Here is a 27,444-nt window from a genome sequence, read left to right on the forward strand (position 1 = left end):
CAGTGCTGACACCCGTTGTTGCAACCGGACCGTTGGCGCCCGTTGTTGTAAATGGGTCGCAAGCCCCAAGGGTAGCGTTGGCCTGGACGCCTGGGGCACACTGGAAGCATCCGAAGGTCCCAGCAAAGCATGAGGCGACTGCTAACAGAACAACTTGTTTATTCTAGCATCGCAAAGAGCGGGCGGTCAGGTCGACCGAAGTAGAGAGACGGGAGAGCACGTTACTCAACAGAAGAAATCGGAGCCTCTCTCCTGGCGTCCGGGGGCAGCTGCTCTTATACTCTTGGCGTCGCGGGCAAGAAGGAAGGTCACGAGATGACACCACGTGACAGCGAGCTACGGACGGACTGAGAGACATGTAGAGACAAGGAGGTGACGCATCAGCCGGGCCGGCGCCGGTCAGACCTCCTCGCTTCACACTGGGGGAGCTCCTCTCCCCGGCTGCCGCGCTTTGACAAGCGTGGGCACACACACACACACGCACACACAAAGACACGTGGCACTGAACATGCCGGGACGCGCTCGGCGGGGATGCGTCGCGGCCGCTCCGAACGGGCGAAAATGTCCGCCGCTTTGAACGAAGCCCCGGCGTCCGTTGAATCCGCGACGGCTACACCGCGCATCATAGGCGAAACGTAACAGACCGCCCCGCCGGGGGAAGGAGATCCCGGTGGTCAGGGGACTGCATCCGCTGTCCGGAGGGATGTCGCTCGATGATGCTCATAACCGAAGTCGGTCGTCCCTCGGCGTTTCTTGAGCGCAGCGCACCGAGAAGGCCTCGTTCTCACGTTCAGGTTCACACAGGACACTGCAAAGTGACTTCGGGAGAGTTCTCATTTTTCTCTCGTTCCCAGCAAGCGTTAGAACTACGCCGAAACTCAGCCGCTCAGTCAGCAAGCACGGCACAACCCTCACTAAGCCATGCCAGGCTCTTTCCCCTTTTATACTACTGCCTAGTTCCTTACAGTAGTCTATAGCAGCACTCAGAACGCGTCCACAAATCGGAAAATTGCACTAGAAAGCACATCATCACTTTGAAACACTACACAAAAGCAATAAGTTAAAAATCCTGCCTCAGGAAGAAAAACATCAATAACAAACAATTTTGAGGCTGATTCCCACGTTAGGGGCTTCGACTTAAGCCATCGGCGTTACCGTTGAGACTCCCCTTTTTGTAACGCACCTCAAAGGAATATTGTTGCAAAGCGAGGCTCCAGTGCAGGAGGGGGCCATTTGTGAAAGAGATAGTCTGCAGCCATTGGAAAGGGCAGTGATCCGTTTCGAAGCATGCGAAGCGGAGATCGCAGCGAGCGACCGTACACTAGCTCAGCTGGCGAAAACCCCGTAGCCGCAGGCGGCGCGGTCCTCCATGCAAACGTCACCCCAGCCAGAAACAGCTCCCAGTCAGTTTGCTGTTCAAACCACAATGCTCTCCACGCGCGCTTCACGACGGAGTGGAGCTTCTCAACGGAATTCGACTGTGGGTGGTACACTGAGCTATGTAACAGCTTTACCCCACACCTTTCGAGAAAAGCTGTCGTCGAAGCGCTAGTTAACACTGTGCCCTGATCTGATTGGATTTCCGCAGGAAAACCAACTCGCGCAAATATGGACAGTAGTGCATTGACTATCTCAACTGAGCTGAGTTCTTTAAGCGGCACTGCTTCAGGGAACTTTGTCGCTGGGCAGATCACAGTCAAAATGTGTCTGTACCCCGTGGCTGTTACCGGCAGAGGTCCCACTGTATCAATAACGAGCCGTCTAAAAGGCTCCGTAATGATAGGTACCAACTTCAACGGCGCCCTCGATTTGTCCCCTGGTTTGCCCACCCGCTGACAGGTGTCGCATGTCTTCACAAAGTGGTCTGCGTCCCGAAAACACCCTGGCCAATAGTACTCTTGCAAGAGACGGTCCTTAGTTTTCTTAACTCCTAGGTGTCCGGACCACGAACCCCCATGAGACAAGCGCAACAGATCCTGACGGTAGCACTGAGGCACGATCAGCTGATCGAACTCCACTCCCCTGCGGTCTACATACTTCCGGTACAGGACCCCACCTCTTTCCACAAAGCGAACATTTTTCTTGGCGACACCTTCCTTGACAATGCAGCGTATGTTTTCTAGGCTGCCATCCTTCTTTTGCTCGGCTATCAATGCCGACCGGCTGACTTTTAGCAACCTATTAAGTCCGTCTGACGTAGGCGCGATGAGCAAATCTGCAGATATCTCTTCTAACTTTCCCGCATCGGGCATTTCCTCTCCAGTATCTGGTGCCTTTAACGCTGCAGACTCAGTTTTATTCAGCTCGGGCGTGCTCTGAATATCAGCTTGCTGCGCCTCTGACCCTTTCTCATCGTTCGACAACGTCGGCCCCGCAACTACCGCCTTTGCAGCGAGCTCCCGAACCTTCGATCTGGTTAAGGCCTGAACGCTAGCCTCACCAAACAAAAGCCCCTTCTCGCGCAGGAGGTGATCGGACCTGTTCGAAAATAGGTACGGGTACTGGGGGGGCAGCATAGATGACACTGCCGCCTCCGTCTCAAGTGCTCCGAAAGGTCCTTCAATAAGCACTTTTGCTACGGGCAGACACACACTGTGAGCTTCCACGGCTTGCTTGATCCATGCGCACTCGCCCGTGAACATATCGGCTTCTACGTAAGAGGGGTGAACTACATCCATCGTAGCTGCGGAATCGCGAAGCACTCGGCACTCTTTCCCGTTCACGAGGAGGTCTCGCATGTAAGGCTCGAGAAGCTTCATGTTCTCGTCAGTGCTGCATAATGACAAAAACACTACTTTTGTTTTTGTTTCCGGACACTGCGCCGAAAAGTGACCCGGCTTCTGACACGTATAACAAACGCGCGCTTGCCTCGTCTCGAACCGCTTTCTGCGTTCGGCTTCGGCTGCCGCCGTCTCCTTACGTTCGGTCGGACTGATTTCACTCGCATCCGCACTACGTGTGTCCCCCTTTGCTCTCATGGGCGTGAACTTCGGCCTCTCAAACTTGGAGCCAAATTCACCCTTTTGACCGTCCTTAGCTCCGCGAGCCCGACGCGTCACAAACTCTTCGGCTAGCTCAGCGGCTCTAGCCACCATACTAACGTCTGGCCTATCCAAGACCCAGTAGCGCACGTTCTCAGGTAACCGACTATAAAACTGTTCTAGCCCGAAACACTGCAGAACTTTCTCGTGGTCACCAAACGCTTTCACTTCTTTGAGCCACTCCTGCATGTTTGACATTAGCCTGTAGGCAAACTCTGTATATGACTCACTTTTGCCTTTCTCATTTTCTCGAAACTTCCGACGGAACGCCTCCGCTGACAGCCTGTACTTTTTTAGCAGACTCGATTTCACTTTGTCGAAATCCTCTGCCTCCTCTCTCTCCAAGCGAGCGACTACGTCGGCCGCCTCGCCGGGTAACAAAGTGAGCAAGCGCTGTGGCCACGTTTCCCGAGAGAACCCCTGCTTCTCGCACGTTCGCTCAAAGTTAACCAGGAACAAACCAATGTCCTCTCCAAGCTTAAACGGCCGCATCAGGTCAGTCATTTTAAACAATACTCGTTCTCCTGCACCGTGTGCCTGACTTCCATTACGAGCGCGTTCCATCTCTACCTCGAGACGCTTCATTTCCAAAGCGTGATCGCGCTCTTCTTTTTCTTTCTCTTTTCGTTCTTTTCGTTCAAGCTCATCTTTTTTTTTTCTTGTTGCTCTCGCTCTTTTTGTTTCTCTTGTTGCTCTCGTTCTATCTGTTCTTTACGTTCACGCTCATCTTTCTCTAGTTGCTCTCGCTGTTGCTGTTCTTTAAGTTCGCGTTCCTGTCTTTTTGCCGTCTCCCTCTCCTCAATGGTCTCAAGGCATTCCGACAGCTCGTCATCCTCAGCTCCTAACTCAAGAATAGCCCTTAGCAGTTCTGGTTTTCTGAGTTTGTCTGAGACATCCAGACCCAACTCTCTTGCAAGCTCCAACAATTTCGGTTTGCGCAACGACTTCAAATCCATGGCTGCTCTGAATGCTGCTTTCTCTACTGCCTACTATTGTCTTGCCGCAAACTAACCCGGCAGCAACGACAACCACAATTACCAGCTCTGTTTCTGACACTAACAAAAGCCTGGAAAAACTCAGAAGAAGAAAGTCCCGCACTCACCAAACTTCGCAGCCAAGAATTCAGCGCAGTCGTTCCGCTGCAGGCAACCAGTCATCACACAGGGCTCGTTGCACTGCTCCCGGATGGTCGTTGTGCTGCTCAGCATACAGTCAACCGCATATCTTCGCTGCTGGCCTCCGTTGTCGCGATCTCACCGCTGGCAACCAGCTGTTTGATCCGCACCGATGGCACCGGCTGATGGAATCTCAGCGCTGCCACCAGCTGTTGGAATCTCAGTGCTGACACCCGTTGTTGCAACCGGACCGTTGGCGCCCGTTGTTGCAAATGGGTCGCAAGCCCCAAGGGTAGCGTTGGCCTGGCGGCCTGGGGCACACTGGAAGCATCCGAAGGTCCCAGCAAAGCATGAGGCGACTGCTAACAGAACAACTTGTTTATTCTAGCATCGCAAAGAGCGGGCGGTCAGGTCGACCGAAGTAGAGAGACGGGAGAGCACGTTACTCAACAGAAGAAATCGGAGCCTCTCTCCTGGCGTCCGGGGGCAGCTGCTCTTATACTCTTGGCGTCGCGGGCAAGAAGGAAGGTCACGAGATGACACCACGTGACAGCGAGCTACGGACGGACTGAGAGACATGTAGAGACAAGGAGGTGACGCATCAGCCGGGCCGGCGCCGGTCAGACCTCCTCGCTTCACACTGGGGGAGCTCCTCTCCCCGGCTGCCGCGCTTTGACAAGCGTGGGCACACACACACACACGCACACACAAAGACACGTGGCACTGAACATGCCGGGACGCGCTCGGCGGGGATGCGTCGCGGCCGCTCCGAACGGGCGAAAATGTCCGCCGCTTTGAACGAAGCCCCGGCGTCCGTTGAATCCGCGACGGCTACACCGCGCGTCATAGGCGAAACGTAACAATGGCATAGGCTCTAGGAATAGTAGGGGGGAGTTATTGGTAGAGTTTGCAGAATAATATGCGGATAATGAATACCTGCTTCCGCAAGCGGGATATGCGATAGTGGACGTGGAGGAGCCCGAATGGCGAGACTAGAAAGTAAATAGACCTTATACTCTGCGCTAACGCTGGTATCATACAAGATGTGGATGTGCTCGGCAAGGTGTGCTGCAGTGAGCATAGGATGGTAAGAACTCGAATTAGCCTAGACTTGAAGAGGGAACGGAAGGAACTGGCACATAAGAAGCCGATCAATGAGTTAGCGTTAAGAGGGAAAATACAGGAATTCCGGATAAACCTACAGAACAGGTCATCATCATCATCAGCCTGGTTACGCCCACTACAGGGCAAAGGCCTCTCCCATACTTCTCCAACTACCCCGGTCATGTACTAATTGTGGCCATGTTGTCACTAAGGTCCTTCCTCTTCCCGAGATAAAGCCGAATACCTGTCCTTGGATCAAAGCCATCTGAATACCTGTTCTTGGATGGCTTAGACCCAAGAACAGGGGCGCGATAACGTAACTCTATTCCAAACAAAAAGTGTTCCAAACTTCGGACGTCAAAATGACCCGACAGTTTCTGCGTATGGGGGCGGGAACCAGCGACGTTTTTCAATCTGTCCAATCAGCAGCCTCCATCGTTGCCGGAAGTATCTTTTGCTTGTTTTTTATTTGCAAAGGGACCGTATAGCAAGCGACATAAAGACATAAACGTCTGATAAAAGAACAATTGTATGTCGCTGAGAGTAAAAGTGTTTTGTAATCCTTTAACGCAAGAGAAGTTGAAGCGCACTTGAAAGTAAACACAAATATTTTAATTTTTTGAGTCATAGCCACACACGTGCCAATTCCGCATCCAATCCATTTCGCTATGCACACTTAAGATGGCGGCTACGTGAAAACAGCTGATCGGTTCTGTGGGCCGCACTTGGTGTCCGTAACGTGATTAGTTGAAATCTCGCCGTACGCGGTACTTTCGCCCGAGAAGAATTCTGGAAGCTGTGAACATCATGAAGATTGTGAAAGCGTAGTGCTCGGTGAGTAAACACATCATTCTTTCTTGTGCTTAGTGACTGAGCAGTAGCATCTGAACATCTGGGTGATCGCATGGTGTTCACTTTTGCTTTTATTCGCATAGGATACGGAAGAATCGATGAAGGTTGGAAGGCATCTCAACAGATAGCTGGTAAGTAAACGCTTTCTATAAACGATCGCAACTGTCTCCGAATGTAGTCATGATTTAAATCGAGGGTGGTCTGTAACAGAGGCTCATTTTTGTTTCTTTGCCACACACTGCTGCGCAGTGCTCCATTCCCCCGTGCGGGCAGTACAGATACTTCTGCTGGATATTCGCACGAGAAAAGTTTTTTTGTTGTTGTTATTCACTTGTGTTAAATTTAACGTGGCATTTATGGCGTGATAAAATAACGACACATTAAATGAATGTAACCGTTATGTTTTAACGACGTAGTGATATCTGAAACGGTACGATTTGTTGGTATTAATTCGCTGCGGTCCGGCGAAAATTGAGCGCGAAAGAGAAATGGCGGAGACTAGCAACAGCGCGCGCGTTTCGGCCGCGCAGGCCGCTATGCTAGTGCAGTTTATGGAGCAGCATCCGTACTTGGCGAGAGGCTCCACAAGCCTCTCGCCAAGTATGAGTGCTGCCCAAAAAAGAGAATTGTGGGATGAAATTGCCGCCGCCCTGAACGCCGTCGGGCCGGCAGCAAAGACAGCCCGGCGCTGGCGCCTGTATTGGGCGCGCATGACCTACGAGTGTAAAAAGCTCGCGGCGCAGGTTGGCGCCGAGAAGAGGTGAGCCCGCGACTAGCAACGTCTTCGGAACGTATAAGCTGACGGTGTTCATGCATTTGCAGGAAGACGGGAGGCGGAAAGTTGGGCGGCCTGGAGGGTCGAGTGCTCGCCGTGCTCGCCCGTACCGGCCCAGCTTCCGCCCCGGCGGATTTTTTTCCTGGCGATGCTGAGGTGAGTAGCAATGTTCGTTGCTATGTGTACCGATGTCGGGCAGTTACACCGTGGTGAATATTTTTCCGTTGTGTGCTTGTGTGTGTTTTCTTACAATTCAACACACATGCCAGCACATGATATCCGTACTTTGCAAGAACGGAAATGCTGCCCCACTGCTGTTAGAAACACCTTGTGGTGGATTTCATGACTCGTTAATCCGAAAAGCATTAGCAACGAGTTGTCAAAGCTCCAAGGCACTAGTATGTCGCAAGATGGATTAGGAATTGCGTGATAAGTGAAATAGACATTGCAACCAGTTGATGGAACTTAATCACATTATGTCCTGTACATTATTGTTCCAGGAGGACGCAGCCAGTGAGGAGTCCGGTGGAGTGCCCCCTGCCCCACCAGCAGCTGCGCGCGTCTCAGTGGGCACGGAGCCGGGGACCAGTGGCACTGCACGTAAGGCACTTCAGCAGCTATTGCAATACGAACACATCACTCCAAGCATTATCTATTAAGACCTTTGAAACAGAAATTGTGTATTTATATTATTTACATGGCAAAGAAAAAGTGCCTGCCTAAAGGTCGCTGCAAAATGGAACAATAATCTGACTGTTAACACCATTTGTAATGCAGCTTGTGCAGCGTACAAGCTGAAAGTACTATCAGTGTAGTACTTTATGATGGTGTAGTGCCTTTTTGTTTATGCAAATTGACTGCTCATTTTGTGAACGGTGTGTTGCCGGAATTATTTTTCTGGGCTTCCACCTGATAATGAACCAGTAAAATGTCTACGCAGGATGGAGCGACATTAGTTTTTTTAACCGCTGTTTACTGATTTTATTTTTACGGACCATCAGCTCGGCAGCAGCCCCGCAGGCCACCCCGACTTCAGGTCCTTGAGGACGCTGCATGTCGGACGGCCGCACACTATGCCCGACCGAGCCGGCTAGCTGAGGCGGCAAACGCGGAGGCCGCAAGCTTCCACCAGCTGTTGCTGCAGCAACATCGGCAGGTGCGTACAACTTGGCCGGGTCATTTTTTGAAGAGGTGATTAGGGCACATGGTAATAATGTACATTACAACCATGTTACACATGAGAGGCATGTGTAGTCATTTGGCTCATTGGCTCATGCACGTTTATACATCTCCTTTGAGGTGTTCTTTAACACATAGCAACTTACAAAACATTTCCATGGTTGCATGTATCGCGACACCATGATCATAATTTGTTTAACAATTCAACTAGTCACCAATACTGCCTTCTTACAGGCAGAGGCAGCTTGGTAGGATTTGTTACGTTTCACACGTTTTTAACATAACAGACCATGTACGTTTGCACGGCCATTTGTCATGTCATATGTAAATGATCTCGCTGCCCTCAAGAGTAACCTTGCTGAAACTGCAACACTTGCAAACAGTGCGAATCGAGCATTTACATTGCATAACCTGTAGCTAACTAAGTGAATTTGTTTCGCAGCTGGTGGAAGAACAGAGAGCGACGCGGCAAGTCCTGGAGCAGCTGGTGGCCGAGATGCGTGGTTCGCGAGAGGCGACCACTCTCATTGCGACCACGCTGCGCCAGCTGCTGGCTGCCCTCGCCCACCTGCGCGAGCCGCCTCAGCAATAAGGGGCAGCTTTTTTTTTTTTTGCCATATCATCCTTTAGTGCTTCGTAGGTACAAGTGTTGCCTATCTATGCATGGTTTTTTTTTTTTATGCAGCACTAAAGGATGATATGGCTGTTTTCCGTAATTTCTGTCCCTAATCATATTTTTTTTGCAAGGTAATTTCTGTTATGTTTATTTTAATATGTAGTGCAATTTTGCCCAAGTGAGGCATTATATAACTTATATGTAGAACTTTCGCGTTTCTGTTCGTTACCGTATTTTTTTCCCCAAGTTCATTTAGTGTGTATTCTTCTTTGTCCAAGTGAGACGGTATAAGTTATATTTACAATTTTTGTCATATTTTCGCGTTTCTGTTCCTTACCGTATTTTTTTCCCCAAGTTCATTTAGTGTGTATTATTCTTTGTCCAAGTGAGACGGTATAAGTTATATTTACAATTTTTGTCATATTTTTGCGTTTCTGTTCCTTACCGTATTTTTTTCCCCAAGTTCATTTCATGTGTATTATTCTTTGACCAAGTGAGACGGTATAACTTATATGTACATTTTTTGCCATATTTTCGCGTTCCTGTTCGTTACCGTATTTTTTTCCCCAAGTTCATTTAGTGTGTATTATTCTTTGACCAAGTGAGACGGTATAACTTATATTTACAATTTTTGTCATATTTTTGCGTTTCTGTTTTTTACCGTATTTTTTTCCCCAAGTTCATTTCATATGTATTATTCTTTGTCCAAGTGAGACGGTATAACTTATATGTACATTTTTTGACGTATTTTCGTTAGGTGTTGTTCACTTTTGTTTTGCTGTTACTGATATGTTTCAATGTGCGCCGTTCTTCCACGGAAGATACACTGTGCAATCACTTTTACGCCAACTATGACATTGTCTCGCACACATACAGGTGCGCTTAATAACTACAATACTGTGATAACTGGAAATCAATTTTCATGCCATATGTATGTCATGTTTGCAATGTATAAGCATTCGTGCCTACGCAAAGCAACCCGCCGTGGTTGCTCAGTGGCTATGGTGTTGGGCTGCTGAGCACGAGGTCGCGGGATCGAATCCCGGCCACGGCGGCCGCATTTCGATGGGGGCGAAATGCGAAAACACCCGTGTGCTTAGATTTAGGTGCACGTTAAAGAACCCCAGGTGGCCAAATTTCCGGAGTCCTCCACTACGGCGTGCCTCATAATCAGAAAGTGGTTTTGGCACGTAAAACCCCAAATATAAAAATATATATACGCAAAGTAGCCGAATTGGTATTTTTGTTAACACCAAGTGTACACACCCGAGCAGCAGGAAACGAAAGAGCGCTTCATTGCGAGAAGCATGTGTGTTTATATACAGGCAGGCCAGGCTTGCACATGCGTATCAAGATATTCTTGATGATGAAGCCACTGGTCACATCCTCCTTCCTTTGAGAAAAAAAAAAGAAAAACAAGATTGTACGAAAGATCGCACAACTAGCTAATAGGTCAATTTGCACAGCTTCCACTGAACTGTCTATGTGTGGCGTTATGGGAGAGGATACCGTTGCGGCTCTCTACGCTGTCGTGTGCTTCTACGGAGCGCCTCTTGAGGTGCTTGCTGCTCGGTGTTGCTCGGCTGAGCGGTCCTTGTTGTACACTCGTTCTGCGGGGGGAAAGCTTGTCCTTCTGTTGATCTCAGGTGCTCACTCGTGCGTCGTAGATGCTGCCCATTCTCTGTTGCAACAACATAAGAGCGCGGTGTACTTGCCGGGCCTAGGACAACTGCTGGTGCCCATGTCCTGTGTGTCGTATCATAAACAGTCACCGTGGAGGCCCTGTGAATATCCGGTAGACTTCGCCTTGTTCTGTTGTAGAATACACGTTGTTTGCGCCTTGTTTCGTCGAGTCGCTTTCGGACAATTTCGGTTGGCACGGGTTGCAGTTCGAGGTGTTAGTCAAGTACTGGCAGTTCAGTCCTCGTCTTGCGTCCCACGAGTCGTTGTGCGGGCGAATTCAGGCGGTCGCCCCTTGGCATGTTCCTCCATTCTAGCAAGGCACTGTAGAACTCCAGCGTTCCATACCGGCACTTCTTGAGCAGTTTCTTTGCTTCTCGGACGGCCCTTTCAGCCATGCCGTTGCCGCGAGGGTAATGCGGACTGGAAGTCTCGTGAACGATGCCCAACTGCGTGGAAAAAACACGGAAGCACACGCTATTGAAGGGGGGGCCATTACCACTGCATATTTTTGCTGGGATGCCATGAGTGACGAAAATCTGCATGCACACGTTTGTCACTGATTCTACTGTTCGACGCATCTGCTTGATCTCGAAAAAAGAATAGAAATCTACCATAACAAGGTACTCGTCGCTCTCGTGGTAGAAAAGGTCGACTCCGACTACTTGCCACGGCAGAGTAGGTATGTCGTGACTAAACATGGGTAACCTGGCGTTCCTGTTCTTGTACCTTTGACGAAGTAGGCGCGTCTTCGCGAGAGCTGCAATATCCGCCGACATGCCAGGCCAGTACATGACTTCTTTGGCTCTTGCCTTCATTTTTTCTTCACCCCCCTATGCCGCGTGGAGTAGACGAAGTACCTCTTGTCGTTTTCTGGGGGGAACGACGAGCTTGTTGCTTCTTAGGAGGAGACCGTCTTCGACATGTAGTTTGTCGCGGTAATTCCAGTATGCGCTTACGGCCTCGGATGCCTGTTGCTTGCTCTCGGGCCATTCGTTGCTTGCGTAGCTACACAATCCAGTCATTGTTGCATCTTTCAGTAGATCTTCAGATTCCCTGCAGTTGCCGATCGGAGACTGGAAGCTAAGAAAGAACGTGTACCTGAATATCCATCGATTCTTCCTTCAGCTCCGTCTTGTTTGGAAAGCGTGACAGCGCATCCGCTAGGAACAGTTCTTTTCCTGGCTTGTAGGTCACTCTTATGGGGAACCTCTGAAGAGTGAGTCTCATATGCTGCAAGTGTAACGGGCACTCGCACAGCTGTTTCTTAAATAATGACTCTAGGGGGCGATGATCAGATTCGATTTTGACCTCTGGCTGCCCTAGCAAGTAGTCTTCAAACCTTGCGCACCCGCGAACAATGGCTAGCATTTCTTTCTCGATTTGCACATGTTTCTTTTGCGCTTTGGTAAGTGACCGTGATGAGTAGGCGATTGGGTGTCCGTTTTGCAAAAGAACTGCCCCCACCCCTTTCTGGCTTGCATCTACTGACAACGTCAGCGGTATTTCTTTCTCGAAATAGGCGAGAACAGGTGCCTTTGATAGACAGGCACGAAGGCCTTGGAAGCTTTGCTCAGTTTCTTCTGTCCAGAGCCGTGCCGTGTTCTTTTTCAATAGTTCCCAGAGGGGCACGGACAGGGAAGACATGTTGGGGATGAAGCGCGCCACAAAGTTAATCATCCGAAGAAAATCTTGCAGCTCCTTACAATTTTTCGGTGGCGGTACTTGCAAAATGTCTTCCACTCTCCCGGGATCCAGGGAAAGTCCTTCTTGTGTGAGGATATGTACCATGTAACGAACTTGCGGCTGCAAAAAATGGCACTTTTTTATTTAGCTTTACATTGTGTTCCCTGCAGCGCACAAGTAAAGCTGCTGGGTTATTGTCATGCTCTTCTTGAGACGTTCCCCAGACTAGAATGTCATCCATTACAACGGCGACGCCACTTAAGCCTTCTACTACTTGGTGCATTGCCCGTTGAAAAACTTCCGGGGCAGAGGCAATCCCAAAGGGAATGCGCAGAAATTTGTAGCGGTCGTACGGAGTGCTCATAGTGCATATTAATGAACTTTCTTCGTCAAGCCTAATTTGCCAAAACCCTGATGACGCATCTACAGTTGAAAAGTATTTTGCCCCATGCAGGCGCGGAACAACATTTTCTAATGTTGGCATATGATAGTGCTCTCTCAGCAAGGCCTTGTTCAAATCCGAAGGATCTAAACAAATGCGTACTTTGTCATTTCTAACCACTACGACCATGTGACTTGACCAGACAGTAGTTTTAGTTACCTTTGCAAATGACGAGGTCGCGCTCCATTTTATCGAGTTCCTGTTTCACGCGTTCTTGAAGAACAACCGCCACCCTTCGGGCTGGCTTGACGCTGCCTCGTGCTCCTGGCTTGAGCTGAAGAAAGAAACTGTGCGGTGGCTGTGTGACGAAGTGGCGGAGTGTGTTTATACACAGGCAGATCAGGCTTGCGCATGCGTATCACAATATTCTTGATGACGTAGCCACTGGTCACACCAAGCACCTGTTACCTGTGGTGGTCGCTGTGATATTTCAGGTGTCCTTACCTATGATAGCAATACAATCTAGTCCCCATTGTAGTTGAGCACAGTTTGCGACATACGTAACAGAGCCATCGATGTGGCCGCTATTTTGACATTCGCTGCCAGGCTGGTCTTGCAGCCGTTATATGAAATACCGTTTTAGTGCCAAGCATTTTCTCACTTGTCGTTCCTTAGAAGCATGTCATGGCTGCTTTATATTGTGATCTTATTACGGCACTAGTCATTGAAAAGAAACTGTTTTGTGCTACAAACATGCCAACTACATAATAGAGAAGAGATCTTTCTTGCTGTTAAGTTGCTGGATGAAGAAAAATGGTTGTCTGCGAGTTCAAAAAAATATCATTATGCTCGTGTCATATTTATGCAATTTAACATCTGCCAACCGCCCAGTGGTAGTGTACTGGGTCCCATGTAGTGAACATCACACGGCTATTTTGGCGCCATGAAGTCATGCTCTGTGTACTTGTCTGTCATTTGCTTTGATGAAAGACGGCATTGAAGATCGATCACATGGTTTTATTTAGAATGCAGATATAAATAAACGATTTTAAACAATGCAAGTTGCACTTGAAATGAATATTTACAATTTGTGTTCCTTCAATTTCAGAACTATTTACATATGTACACTCTCCCAAGGGAGAATAACGCGCTCGACATGCCAGGCGATCATTTTCGGCATAACTTGGCCTTATGTCAACAAACTGTGCGGTGGCTGTGTGACAAAACAGCGCAGGGCCTACAAGGTGCGTGAGCACAGTACACATGGTGGAGCGAGAAGTGTTGTGCTTGGCAGCAGCCCAAATAGGAAGCGAGGAGGCGAAGACCAACATCCTCCCATGCACAGTGCAGATGGCGGTGACAGTGTCGGTGATGACAGAAGCAACAGCAGCAGCAGCAAATCATTTGGCGAACCCCAGCTGCCCAGAGAAGTAGCTACAACATTCTGCTGATGAACACAAAGTGTTCTATCCACAGGTACTAAATGAAAGGCTCTCATGTAGTGTCACAGTGGAATGATGCAATCATCTCCGGTAGTGACAGCTCACTGGCAGAGGAGACGTGAAAACGCTGGTTATGATTGAGCAGATTCTATAAAAAAAGCAGCACGCTATCCACTAATTGCACACATTTCTTCACATTGGTTCCTGCTCTCTATTAGATGTGTAGACAGCAGTAATAAACATCTGCCTGCAGTGTCAGGCACATGTTTATTGCTGCTGTCGGTGCTGCTGTCGACGCAGCCGCCTTCGCACCCTTTGCAGGTATCGCTGGTGCTGCTGCCGTGTCGTGCCAAATGAGCTAATAACATTATCCCGGGCAGCACAGCCTCTCAGGTACATCATGCGTGCTGCCCTCACTTGGGGAACTCTCTGTGGGGAGGGGTTGCCACTTTCATCGTCACTGCTGCTGTTGCTGCTGTCATCACTAACATCATCCAACAACACGTCACCTTCATCAAGACACAAGTTGTGCAACACTGCACATGCTGCAACGATGTTGGCAGCGCGCTCTGGTTGGTAGTGGAGGGCGCGGTACCGCTGAAGGCAGCGAAAGCGGCTCTTCAGAAGCCCAATGCACCGCTACACTACGGACCGCATGGCAGCATGTGCAGTGTTGCACCTGCCTTCTGCAGTGTGTATGGGAGGGTGGCCTGTGACTGGGGTCAGGAGCCATGGTTCCAGGGGGTAGCCGCTGTCACCTGCAGGATCATAAAAATGGTATGAAATCTGCACAAAGTTTAGTAGGCGAAGCATGGGTCATGTAAAATGCACCTACTACAGAAAGGCTGCAATAAAGAAATATACAGGCTGAGCACCTGACCCAGCTGTGATCACAGATAACAATAGCTGGGACATAGCATCCCTATTTGCAGCAAGGCAGCTTTTTGTGTAGTCTTCATTCACAAATGACTGTCGGTGTAAAAAAAGAATGTGACAACGTGTGCACTGTACACTCACATTAAAAATTAGTTTAAAGTAAGGTGTGTTGTCACTTTGTTTCGTGCGGACACCATTGGAAAATTTCTACATCTCGCCTATACTTAATAACCTCACTATAACATAAGGGGTTCGGGCTTCAATATTCTCTTACGCCGCGAGCACGCTTTGCTGCCAGAATTGCAACTGTACAAAATTTTCCCGCTGCTCACCGAGGAGGTGTTCGCCGGCCTTGGCAATATGCCCCTCCAGGAACCGACGACGCAACCACGTAGTTCTCCAGACGTGGGCGTCGTGGTCTGACCCCGGTCGCAGAGGGTCGATGGCGAGGATCCGCATGCCTGCGTCGCAGATCTGACGAGAGCGCGCACAGCATAAGCCACGCGTTGCGATCACGGGCCAATTAGACAAAAATTAAGATACTTACGAACATTGTGTTGAGGGCGTAGTAGCCTTTGCGGCACATGAATGCCGCCTTCTGCTCGCCCTTCGGTGCGATGATGGCTATCAGGCTGCCGTCCACGCATCCGATGACGCCGGGAATGGAGCCGCGTCGAAGGAACCCTTCCTTCACGGCCGCCTTCTCCTCCGACGTCCTCGGGAAATGGACCCACTTGTTGCGGGCCCCGGCGTGGACGATTGCCTCCGCCACGCGTCGCACACACTTGCTGACCGCAGGCTGGGTCACGCCGATCGTCTCCTCGCTCCCTACCGAGGCTTGAAAGCTGCCCGTTGCGAAGAATCGCAACGCGCACAACACTTGCCGCTCCACCGACAGCGCTGAAGTTCTCACGCCTCCGAGCTCCTCCGCCACTTCGTCGCACAGCCACCGCACAGTTTCTTTCTTCAGGCGAAAGTGCCGCCGAAACTGATCGTCTGGCATGTCAAACGCATCCTCGGGCTCTCTCCTCCCGCGCCCGCACAGACGAGCCGCCGCCGCCGCCGCCAAACAAATCACGAAGGCCGCCATTTTTTTCTATTCCAAACGGAACGGGGCACTCACCGGTTATTCCACGAATTTGCCGGGTTTGTTCGGCATAATTTAGCATAATGAGTGCGTAAACGTCACTTTGACGTGGCAGTTTTTGTGCATTCCTGACGTCGCTTGACAGGCAGGAAAAATGGGCGCGGCCTCAAAAAATTCGACCAATGACCGAGCGGTGTCGGCCATGTTGGAATAGAAACAAAACGGAATAGTTTTACGTTATACCGACCCAGGTATTCGGCTTTAACTCAGGACGAGGACCTTAGTATTGAAGATATGAACGACTATCTTATGGGCATCATTAAAGAGTGTGCAATTGAAGTTGGTGATAACTCCGTTAGACAGGATGCCAGTAAGCTATCGCAGGAGACGAAAGATCTGATCAAGAAACGCCAATGTATGAAAGCCTCTAACCCTACAGCTAGAAGAGAACTGGCAGAACTTTCCAAGTTAATCAACAAGCGTAAGACAGCTGACATAAGGAAGTATAATGTGGATAAAATTGAACATGCTCTCAGGAACGGAGGAAGCCTAAAAGCAGTGAAGAAGAAACTAGGAATAGGCAAGAATTAGATGTATGCGTTAAGAGACAAAGCCGGCAATATCATTACTAATATGAATAAAGGGAAAATCAGACATCCACCCGGACGTAGCAATTGCTACAAAGGAAACCCATACGGGTTCCTCGAAAGAAACGCTTCATAGTTGAAGCGACTGCATTCGACTTCACCCTGCCATCTGCTAGCCGCCTGGTTAGCTCAGATGGTAGAGCGGCTGCCCTGGAAAGGCGGTGGTCCCGGGTTCGAGTCCCGGACCAGGACGAATTTTTCTTCAACTATGAAGCGTTTCTTTCGAGGAACCCGTATGGGTTTCCTTTGCAGCAATTGCTACGTACAGGTGGATGTCTGATTTTCCCTTTATTCATTACTTCTCTCTGCCTTGCGAGTTTCCGCAGAACTACTACGTCATTACTAATATGGATGAGATCGTTCAAGTGGCTGAGGAGTTCTACAGAGATTTATACAGTACCAGTGGCACCCACGACGATAATGGAAGAAAGAATAGTCTAGAAGAATTTGAAATCCCCCGAGTAACGCCGGAAGAAGTAAAGAAAGCCTTGGAAGGTATGCAAAGGGGGAAGGCAGCTGGGGAGGATCAGGTAACAGCAGATTTGTTGAATGATGGTGGGCACATTATTCTAGAAAAACTGGCCACCCTGTATACGCAATGCCTCATGACTTCGAGCGTACCGGAATCTTGGAAGAACGCTGACATAATCCTAATCCATAAGAAAGGGGACGCCAAAGATTTGAAAAATTACAGACCGATCAGCTTACAGTTCGTTGCCTACAAAGTATTTACTAATGAAATCGGAAATAGAATCAGGAACACCTTAGACTTCTGTCAACCAAAGGACCAGGCAGGATTCCGTAAAGGCTTCTCAACAATAGCCCACATTCACACTATCAATCAGGTGATAAAGAAATGCGCGGTATATAAACAAGCCTTATAATAGCTTTCATTGATTACGACAAAGGCGGTGTTGGTGGTGGTGATAAACTTTATTGAAAGGGGGAAGGGTAAAGAGGGACGTGGCTGAGGGTTAGGGCTCAAGTAAGGCCCTGGGCCTGCTTGGCCTTTCCCACCCAGTCCACCAGTTCAAGTTGTCGGTCGACGTCCCGGAACTGAGCCAGGCTGTCCAGTCAGTCTCGCTGCTGACGGGGGGATGAGAGAAAGGGAGCGAGGTGCATTCTCACATTATGTGTGTGAGTGTTCCTGTTTCTTAACAGAGCCTACATTTGTCGCTTTCCCTGCCCCCTGTGATTTTGTTAATGTATTTTGGGTGTGGGTATGTGTTAGTCTGAAGTCGCCGAAACGCGACCGCTTGCCTTTTGTCGATTTGCTTGGCCGGTGGTGGGAGCGCGCGACGCCTCAAGCGATACCGATGGGCTATTTCATAATAAGTCTCGCAGGGTTCCTCGTGTCTCTCCTCCTCATTCACGCCGTCCGCATCCGCGGACGAGGCTCGGCGCGCGAGATCTCGAGCCAGACTGTGAGCCGACGCGTTGCCGGGCACAGCTGCGTGAGCGGGGGTCAACACGAGGGTTTTCAAGCCGCTTAGGGGGCGTCGTGTGAGGACATGGTACGCCTGTCGAAACGTCAGCAGTCATGGAGGCATTAAGGAATCAGGGTGTAGACGAGCCGTATGTAAAAATACTGAAAGATATCTACAGCGGCTCCACAGCCACCGTAGTCCTCCATAAAGAAAGCAAAAAAATCCCAGTAAAGAAATTAAGGCGTCAGGCAGGGAGATACGACCTCTCCAATGCTATTCACAGCGTGTTTGCAGCAGGTATTCAGAGACCTGGATTGGGAAGAATTGGGGATAAGAGTTAATGGAGAATACCTTAGTAACTTGCGATTCGCTGATGATATTGTCTTGCTTAGTAACTCAGGGGACCAATTGTAATGCATGCTTACTGACCTGGAGAAGCAAAGCAAAAGGGTGGGTCTAAAAATTATTTTGCAGAAAACTAATGTCTAACAGTTTCGGAAGAGAACAGCAGTTTACGATAGGTAGCGAGGCACTGGAAATGGTAAGGGAATACATCTACTTAGAACAGGTAGTGACCGCGTATCCGGATCCTGAGACTGAAATAATTAGAAGCATAAGAATGGGCTGGGGTGCACTTGGCAGGCATTCTCAGATCATGAACTACAGGTTGCCATTATCCCTCAAGAGAAAAGTGTGTAACAGCTGTGTCTTACCAGTACTCACGTACGGGGCAGAAACCTGGAGGCTTACGAAAAGGGTTCTACTTACATTGAGGACGACGCAACGAGCTATGGAAAGAAGAATGATGGGTGTAACGTTAAGGGATAAGAAAAGAGCAGATTGAGTGAGGGAACAAAGGCGAGTTAATGACATCTTAGTTGAAATCAAGAAAAAAAAATGGGCATCGGCAAGCCATATAATGAGCAGGGAAGATAACCGGTGGTCATTAAGGGTTACGGACTGGATTCCGAGGGAAGGGAAGCGTAGCAGGGGGCGGCAGAAAGGTAGGTGGACGGATGATATTAAGAAGTTTGCAGGGACAACATGGCCACAATTAGTACATGAATGGGATAGTTGGAGAGATATGGGAGAGGTCTTTGCCCTGCAGTGGGCGTAACCACGCTGATGATGATGAAGACAATGATGATCGTGGTGATGATGAGCCTGCCACCTGGACCTATATTTTTTTTCTTTTTGTACCTCGCTCCTTTCCCAATGTACGAAGACGTGCGTCTACCGACGTTAGGTTCTCCTTTTTTTCAATGAATTTATCCACTCATTTATTTAATCCTAAATTGCTTCAGAAGATAGCGTCTCTTCATCTCCACAATCATCCTCTCTCTCACCTGGAATCTGTCATCGCAACACAATGCTGCTGTGTTGCATATGGCTGGGCTTCGCATATACAGTTTTCTAGGAATGTCCAGCAGCGCGCATGCAATTTTCGGTGGGTGACGAGCCAGTATAGAGCACCTTCTCTGTCCCTTCCACACTCAACACTCTGCTCCGTGAACAACTATTACCTGGTTCGAAGGCAGACCACTATCGGGGGAAAATATCCTGGGAAGTTGGTCGAAGCAGTATTCGATTCACAAGGCCACAAAAGACCAACTGTGCTTCTTGAAATTGCCTGCACTAAGTTTACTGCAGGGTTCATTCTCGCTACCTCTTCATTGTTTTTCCTTATCTCTCTGTTTATTCTTTAATACGTCTCATTAGGATTGTTACAGTGGAACAAAAGTGTAAGCGTGTGAGGTTTGGCAAGCGGGTCACGTGGGAGAAGCAGAGAGATGGGACCGCTTAGAAAAGTGTATATATATATATATATATATATACCATCGTTTCCACTTCGCTTAGAGGAGACAGGACGTGTGTCGAGGAAAGTAATGAAGAATACTGCAATTTAGTAAACTTGGCATAAATCATGTATCCGCGACCTTACAGAGGTGCGACGTAATGCTTACCGCATTTCTCTCGCATTTACCGCTTATTTACCATTAATCTTTCCCCTCCCCATATATACGGTAGCTAATCATCGATGGTTAAACTCCTTGCCTTCGGGACTTTCATTATCTGGCCTTTTCTTTAGTGTGTTGCACTTTTTTTGTTGTCGGTGGCCTGCTTCATCTCTCACAGGACGAAGTACAAGATGAAAGAAACGTAGCTGCGCTAGTCGAGGGCAGCTTTTTTTCGGATTCTTGATGCGTCAATTTAAAAGAGACATTTCCTATCCAAGCCTAAATGACAACGATATTTACAGAGAACTTTCCTCTTTTGCGTGGCTGTGAACCGGAGTGAAAGGCAGGAGGGTAACAAGCCTTCCCGAAATGAAAAATTCGGAATGACCTTTTGTTCGAAGGTTGGACGTACAGTCGCGGACAGAATAAAATGGCCCACGGCGAAGGCGGCCGGAGCGGCTGCGGAGCCGGCGCTGCTATCTCTGCGAATAAACCCTAGACGTGCGAGATGGCGAGGGCAAATCGCGCACCGTCATTCCAACAACCTATCACGCACGGATAATTCTGAGTCTAGTGGACGAGACGCCGCAGTTATCCTTTGACTACGCGGTATCGTGTTGACGCGACAGAAAAAAGAAATGTATAGGGACTGCGGCTTTAAGGTGGCAGACGTCAGCAGCAGCGTGAGCTAGGCGCAGAGAACAGTGCACCCCCGACAACCCATTCCGGCAGCGCACCAGACGTTGCGGCGCTGTAGCGGCGTCACCTCGCACTGCTCCCTACGATTAAATAGCCCTAAGCCGATGTTAGAGGTCTGGGCCGCTATTTTGTAGCGATGCCTTATGCCTTATTCTATGCTATTCTTATCATCCAACACACACGACCGCCTGATCCCGTTGATAATGTGGGCAGACCAGGGGTAGCACACTCTCAAGTTCAACAAATGGCCACAGAGGGCGAAAAAATCGACCGCGCGCCGCTGCTAACAAAGCAAGCGTAGTAGCATCACTTCGGGATGCTTACGTTAGTTCTAACATTTCCCGGTAGAGGCGTCGTAATAAGCGCAATTTGATCTTGCAAACCTTCTCTTACAATTACCGAAGCATTTCTGTTACATAAAAAACAGGGCAAAATTATCATTGCTAATTAGATATTGTACTCTTTGTTAGTAAGTTTATTGGTTCTTCATCATTATAAACGCAAATAGCGTTTAGTATCATCGATCTTTCACGTGACCTCTGGCCTGGATTTAAAATTTTTACCGGTATTTTCGAGTACATAGCGGCACGGATTCATTCTTTCGTACACTCAGACTGGTTGCTTTCTTGCGCTTCGATGTCTCGCGTTATTTAACCTGGGGTGAAGTTACATGTTTGCAAGCGGACATGTAAGCCCGGAAGTTGGGTTTCGGTCGCGAGCCATTCGGAACACCTCTGCATCGAAACGGGAGCTGGATTTTGCTGCGGCTGACAACGGCAATAACGGTGAGTCGTTTAACACCGCTGCTTGAATCGTTATGTAGCATCCGTCTCATTACCTTCCAGGCGGGCACAAGTTAACGAACTAGATCCTGCATTACATATGGGCAGTCAGGATCTCAGTTGCTGTATCCTAAATAAACCTTTACTTGCGAGGCTGTCGTTAAACACACACAACCAGGAAAGAAAGAGCGATATCGGAACGCGCCTCTCATTTTTCTTCTTATTGTAGCCGTGGTCGTAGGTGACTGATTAGCCTTATCAATATACATATTAAACTTTTTTTTCGAGTCCGCCGGCAACTTCTTTCGTCCACAAAACCAAATAATCTTTTGGTAAAATGAAGTGAAAGTACAGAATTTAATGTATTAAACAGTTGCAAGCGTGATAATTCACCCATATTTCGTACTTGTTGGTTCCAAATGTTCTTGCTGTTCAGTTTGGTTTACCGTAGGGCACTTATTTTTGCAGTAGTGAAGCGGTGCATCACGTTCGTGCAGAAAAATAATGCATCAGTTCTAACAGCTTCATGACTTTCATGCATTTGCTTGTGGAACCAGCAGTGTGATCTCTTCTAGTGTATAAATGAACGCACAAACGTTCTCATTTGTGATCTTAATAATACTTAAGGTGTTGACATGCATTGTAGTTAGGCAGACATCAATTTTATGGACAATAGCAATATTTATTTAACATGCTGCTTAAGCACCCTAGAACAGACAGTGTACATTTGCATGTGTTCTGTAGTCGCAAACCATTACAATATATATGTCACACCTTTTTGCATTTCATATTGCAAAATTTTCCTTTTTCAATTTCTGATTCAGTCAAAATTTCTGTTCCAGAGATGCAGTAATGAGGACGGCACCAGTATAAAGCAACACACTCCACGCACTAAACAGAAGCTACTGCCTGCTACAACAAGGTCGTTGTGTGGACGTTGGCTATTACTACAAGGTAAACAACACATGGTTCAGAAATAAATATGCTTGATATATGCTGTATTGGCTTGCTGTTTGCAGCAGATATGAATATTTGTTCATATTTATGGTTCAGTATGATTGGTTCGAACATAAAAGAAAATACACATGAGTTTGGCTAATCTGTGCTGTATCTCATGTGTCACCGTTCTGCCCCAACAGAGTCTATGCCAAGCACATCTTGGTCATCACAGGAGCTCCTATCTGCACCAACAGGAAGGGGCTGGAGCCGAATTTGCAAGGCTTTTACACCACGAACAAAGAAGCGCATGCAGAAGAATATGGATGAGATATCAAGTCTGCAGAGGACTGTGTTAAGACTGAAAAGAGCTTCAGCCACCATTCCACCAGCACGGACATTTGACTGAGTCATCCAGGCAACTCAAAAGGGACTTTCTAGAAATTCTTCGTCTTCAGATGCACCTGCAAAATCCGACCAAGCACGGACGACGCTGGCCAAAAGATCGAATTCCGTCAGTTTGCCCTTAATCAGCTTCCTAGCCATGTCAATTCCGTTTGTGACAAGTGTAATTTTTCTTCTATAAATGCAAGCTTTTTCATCGCCCATTTTTGTTAGAGATCATTCATCCTCATCCAAACATAAAGTTCAACCGATTCTTCGCTGATATTTAATACCAGTCACTGTATAGTAGCCTAACATATCTGTAGCAGTATCTTCTAGTGTATGTTTTCATGCACAATTCCTCTCCTGAAATAGCTGATGCAGCATCGGCATGTGTCTTGCATTCCCCTATGCACCATGTGCTATGCACCATTTTACTTTTCTTGATGTTTTTAGCTTTCAATGCCTGCAGAGCAGAGTGGCTTCTCTCTCGAATGCAAGCTTTCTCATTTTCCATATTCCTATAGTCTCGTTGATGATTGCTCTTCTTCCTCGATAGCCTGGGTCTTTGCGCAAGCAACACTGAAGTGATTGATTGCAGAATCTGGTTTTACTGCCCCACTTGGTTGTGGCAACTGTGTTACGTTTCTCGGATGTGGGGGCCTGGGCAGTTGCATTGGTAAGCAGTCCCTCGAGGTAAGCGTTTGCTCCTGCAGTCCGCAACACGACATAGACTCCCAGTATACACACACCGTAACTGGTGCTCCCCGTTCGTTCTTGCCTGCTGCAGCCATGGGCAAATTGTGCTTGTGGCTTACCTCGGCCATGATTTGCTCAAAACGGAGACCAGCATATGTGCTTACATGGTTCGAAGTGTATGAAGTTGGTAGCCGTATGGGTGGAAAGGCCCGCAAAAATGGCTGCCGAAGCTGATGCCCACAAAAGCGATTTGTCCACATTGAGACAAAGTGGGACACAAAGTGTGAGCCACACATTAGCGGCCCTCGAAAGAAAATAAATGTGCAGGTTGGAAAGGAGTTAACGCTAAAATGCCGGGTTGTCCATGTCGCTGTGTTGGTTGCGGCAGCAGATGCCTGCGCCACCTGATTGCTTCGCAATGAAAGTTGCTCATCTTCAACGGCAACTGTTGGTTCAAATAGGTGCGACGCTCTCTCCAATCTGTTTGTACCACTTGTTGTCGCACGTTACCGGACCACCACATGCGACAAAGGCAAGCATTATGCCTGTAAGATGGTTCGTAGCCAATGTATAATGTATTGTCTGAACCTTATGTGGTGATTGATTGCTGTTTAATTTCGATGTTATCTTACTTGGTTATGGTCACCGTGTTATGCTTCTCGAATTTAGCGGCCTGGTCAGTTGCATTGGGAAGCAGTCTCTCGAAGTAAGCATTCGCTCCTGCAGCCTGCACAGCAACATAGACTCCCAATTTTCATGCACCGTGATTCGCGCTCCCGGTTCGCCCTTTCCTACTGCAGCCATGGGCAAATTGTGCCTCTGGCCTCTCTCGGCCGCGATTAGGCATGAACGGAGACCAGCATACATGCTTACATGGTCGGACGTGTATGAAGTTGGGTGGAAAGGCCCGCAAAAGTGGCTGATGAAGGTGATGCCCACGAAAGCGACTTGTCCATATTGAGACAATGTGGGACACCAAGTGTGAGCCACACATTAGCGGCTTCCGAAAGAAAAGAAACGTGCAGGCTGGAAAGGAGTCAATGCTAAAATGATGGGTAGCCCATGTCGCTGTGTCGGCTGCGGCAGCAGATGCCTGCGTCACCCGATTGCTTCGCACTGCAAGTTGCTCATCTTTAACAGCGACTGTCGCTGCAAACAGGTGGGACACTCTGTCCAATCTGTTTCTGCTGCTGGTTGTCGCTCGTTACTAGACCACCACGTGCGACAAAAGCAAGCATTACGCCTGTAGCTGGGCGGCTGAATGTAGCGTAAGAGACCTGTGTATGTGAATGCTCACTGTTGCCATATGGTTCGTAGCCAATGTATAATGTTTTGTCTGAACCTTATGGGGTGATTGATTGCTGTTTAATTTAGATGTTATCTTACTTGGTTATGGTCGCCGTGTTATGCTTCTCGAATGTGGCGGCCTGGTCAGTTGCATTGGGAAGCAGTCTCTCGAAGTGAGCGTTCGCTCCTGCAGCCTGCACAGCGACATAGACTCCCAATTTTCATGCACCGTGATTTGTGGTCCCCGTTCGCCCTTTCCTGCTGCAGCCATGGGCAAATTGTGCCTCTGGCCTTTCTCGGCCGCGATTAGGCATGAACGGAGACCAGCATACGTGCTTACATGGTCGGACGTGTATGAAGTTGGGTGGAAAGGCCCGCAAAAGTGGCTGATAAAGGTGATGCCCACGAAAGCGACTTGTCCATATTGAGACAATGTGGGACACCAAGCACACACTAGCGGCTTCCGAAAGAAAAGAAACGTGCAGGTTGGAAAGGAGTCAATGCTAAAATGATGGGTAGCCCATGTCGCTGTGTCGGCTGCGGCAGCAGATGCCTGCGTCACCCGATTGCTTCGCACTGCAAGTTGCTCATCTTTAACAGCGACTGTCGCTGCAAACAGGTGGGACACTCTGTCCAATCTGTTTCTGCTGCTGGTTGTCGCTCGTTACTAGACCACCACGTGCGACAAAGGCAAGCATTACGCCTGTGGCTGGGCGGCTGAATGTACCGTAAGAGACCTGTGTATGTGAATGCTCACTGTTGCCATATGGTTCGTAGCCAATGTATAATGTTTTGTCTGAACCTTATGTGGTGATTGATTGCTGTTTAATTTAGATGTTATCTTACTTGGTTATGGTCGCCGTGTTATGCTTCTCGAATGTGGCGGCCTGGTCAGTTGCATTGGGAAGCAGTCTCTCGAAGTGAGCGTTCGCTCCTGCAGCCTGCACAGCGACATAGACTCCCAATTTTCATGCACCGTGATTTGTGCTCCCCGTTCGCCCTTTCCTGCTGCAGCCATGGGCAAATTTTGCCTCTGGCCTTTCTCGGCCGCGATTAGGCATGAACGGAGACCAGCATATGTGCGTACATAGACCGATGCGTATGAAGTTGATAGCCACATGGTTGGAAATGCCCGCAAAAGTAGCTGATGAAGGCGATGCCCACGAAAGCGACTTGTCCATATTGAGACAATGTGAGACACCAAGTGTGAGCCACACATTAGCGGCCCCCGAAAAAAAAGAAACGTGCAGGTTGGAAAGGAGTGAACGGCTAAAATCCGGGGTAGTCCATGTCGCTGTGTAGGCTGCGGCAGCAGATGCCTGCGGCACCCGATTGCTTCGCAATGCAATTTGGGCATTTTTAACGGCGACTGTCACTGCAAACAGGTGGCACACTGTTCAATCAGTTTCCGCTGCTGGTTGTCGCTCGTTAATCTGACCACCACGTGCGACGACGACGGTGAGCCGGTTACGATCTCGCGTCAATGATTCCAGCGGATCTCGACATGCAAATTTTATTTCTGCTATTGCACGAGAATGTACACTGCTTGTCTTCTGCCAATAAAGTCGCACGTTCTGTTCACTCACTTTTGGCTTGTTTGTATGGGCGTCAGTAGAGGGTCTTGGCAATTAGAACGCACCAGCTACGCAGCAGCGAAGGCATTGAGGCATGCTGCACAGCCAGCAGGACAAGCACGGCGCGTACCAGCGTTAGAGTGTACCAGCGTACGTGACTGGCGAAAAACGGCCATATTGGATTTTGTTCTTTAAAAAAAAAGTTTACTTCCGCTTCCGGATTGAGCAACGTCATCTGGCGTCCACCTAAGTAAGTTCCATGCGCTGCCGCTGCTTATTTTCGAACCACTGCGAAAAGTACAGTTTCCCTTCTCTAAGTTGGCTCTTTATTCTATGGGCAGACCGTCGCTCTGACCACTGGCCAAGCGCGAAAAGCCTGAAAAAGCATAGAATCGGAAGAGGCATCGCTACAAAATACCGGCCCTGGAGAGGCTGCGAACTAAAAGGGACGCGCATGCAAGAGCAGACGTCTCAACACGTATCAGGCGCCTTTATCACTTGTTGGCACTGGTCCGCGTTTTTTGCCCGAAGCCATGGCTCATTTCATTGCGTCCGCGACTGCAAATCGCCGACAAAAGAAAAACATCGAGTTTGGTTCCTTCACAGCGCGGTGCTTTGATGGGCTGCGGCCGTCCGCTACCGCGCGACAGCTCTAAGTGCTGAACCTGGCTCAACTACTGGCGATTCACGCGCCCCTTCGTCCCGACCATCAGCAGCAGAGGAGCCGAACGTGGCACTAGAAATTTATCAAGCGCGACAAGCGCCAGCGCGAGAGCGAGGGTGCGGAGAAGAAGTTTGACGTCACTCGGGGTACTCTCGTCGGGAGCGCACGAAGCGCGATAGCAGCGCAGCCCCCGCAGCCGCTCCGGCCGCCTTCGCCGTGGTCCATTTTATTCTGTCCGCGACTTTACGTCAAAGACCCACAATACAAAACACCTTCAAGTAGGCATCAGCTCACAAATGGGGAACTCAGATGAAATGTTTTCAAGTGCATGGGCTTTTGTTTATCTTAAGGATATTTTTAGTGAAATTTCCTTCCTTGCGATCAGGCAAAACCAGACCAACAAGCATTTAAATTTTCTTTTATTCTTGAGACCTTCTGTGAGTGTCCAGGTAGCTGTCATTTACAACTTCTTGGATTAAAAAGTCAGTTGTAAATAATAAATTATTTGTATAAATGAAAACGCACACGCAACAAAAATCCTAGTTCATTTCT

The 27,444-nt window shown here is 48.7% G+C and overlaps 1 protein-coding gene and 1 non-coding gene across 2 annotated transcripts; one reads left to right on the plus strand and one right to left on the minus strand.

Annotated features, from left to right (window-relative positions):
- Positions 1–13,996: 13,996 nt before the first annotated feature.
- Positions 13,997–16,035, minus strand: LOC139057247 (putative nuclease HARBI1). The gene is made up of 3 exons (XM_070535125.1): positions 15,296–16,035; positions 15,081–15,222; positions 13,997–14,630 (listed from the first exon to the last, which is right to left on the minus strand). The coding sequence occupies exons 1-3, from the start codon at positions 15,836–15,838 to the stop codon at positions 14,512–14,514; spliced, it is 804 nt and encodes a 267-aa protein (XP_070391226.1). The 5' UTR covers positions 15,839–16,035; the 3' UTR covers positions 13,997–14,511.
- A 565-nt stretch (positions 16,036–16,600) lies between these two features.
- On the plus strand, positions 16,601–16,675 carry TRNAS-GGA (transfer RNA serine (anticodon GGA)). Its single transcript has one exon. It is a non-coding gene; the product is annotated as a tRNA-Ser (tRNA).
- The last annotated feature ends 10,769 nt before the right edge of the window (positions 16,676–27,444 follow it).

The sequence above is a fragment of the Dermacentor albipictus genome, chromosome 1 (genome assembly GCF_038994185.2).
Source record: "Dermacentor albipictus isolate Rhodes 1998 colony chromosome 1, USDA_Dalb.pri_finalv2, whole genome shotgun sequence".
NCBI classification, from domain to species: domain Eukaryota; kingdom Metazoa; phylum Arthropoda; class Arachnida; order Ixodida; family Ixodidae; genus Dermacentor; species Dermacentor albipictus.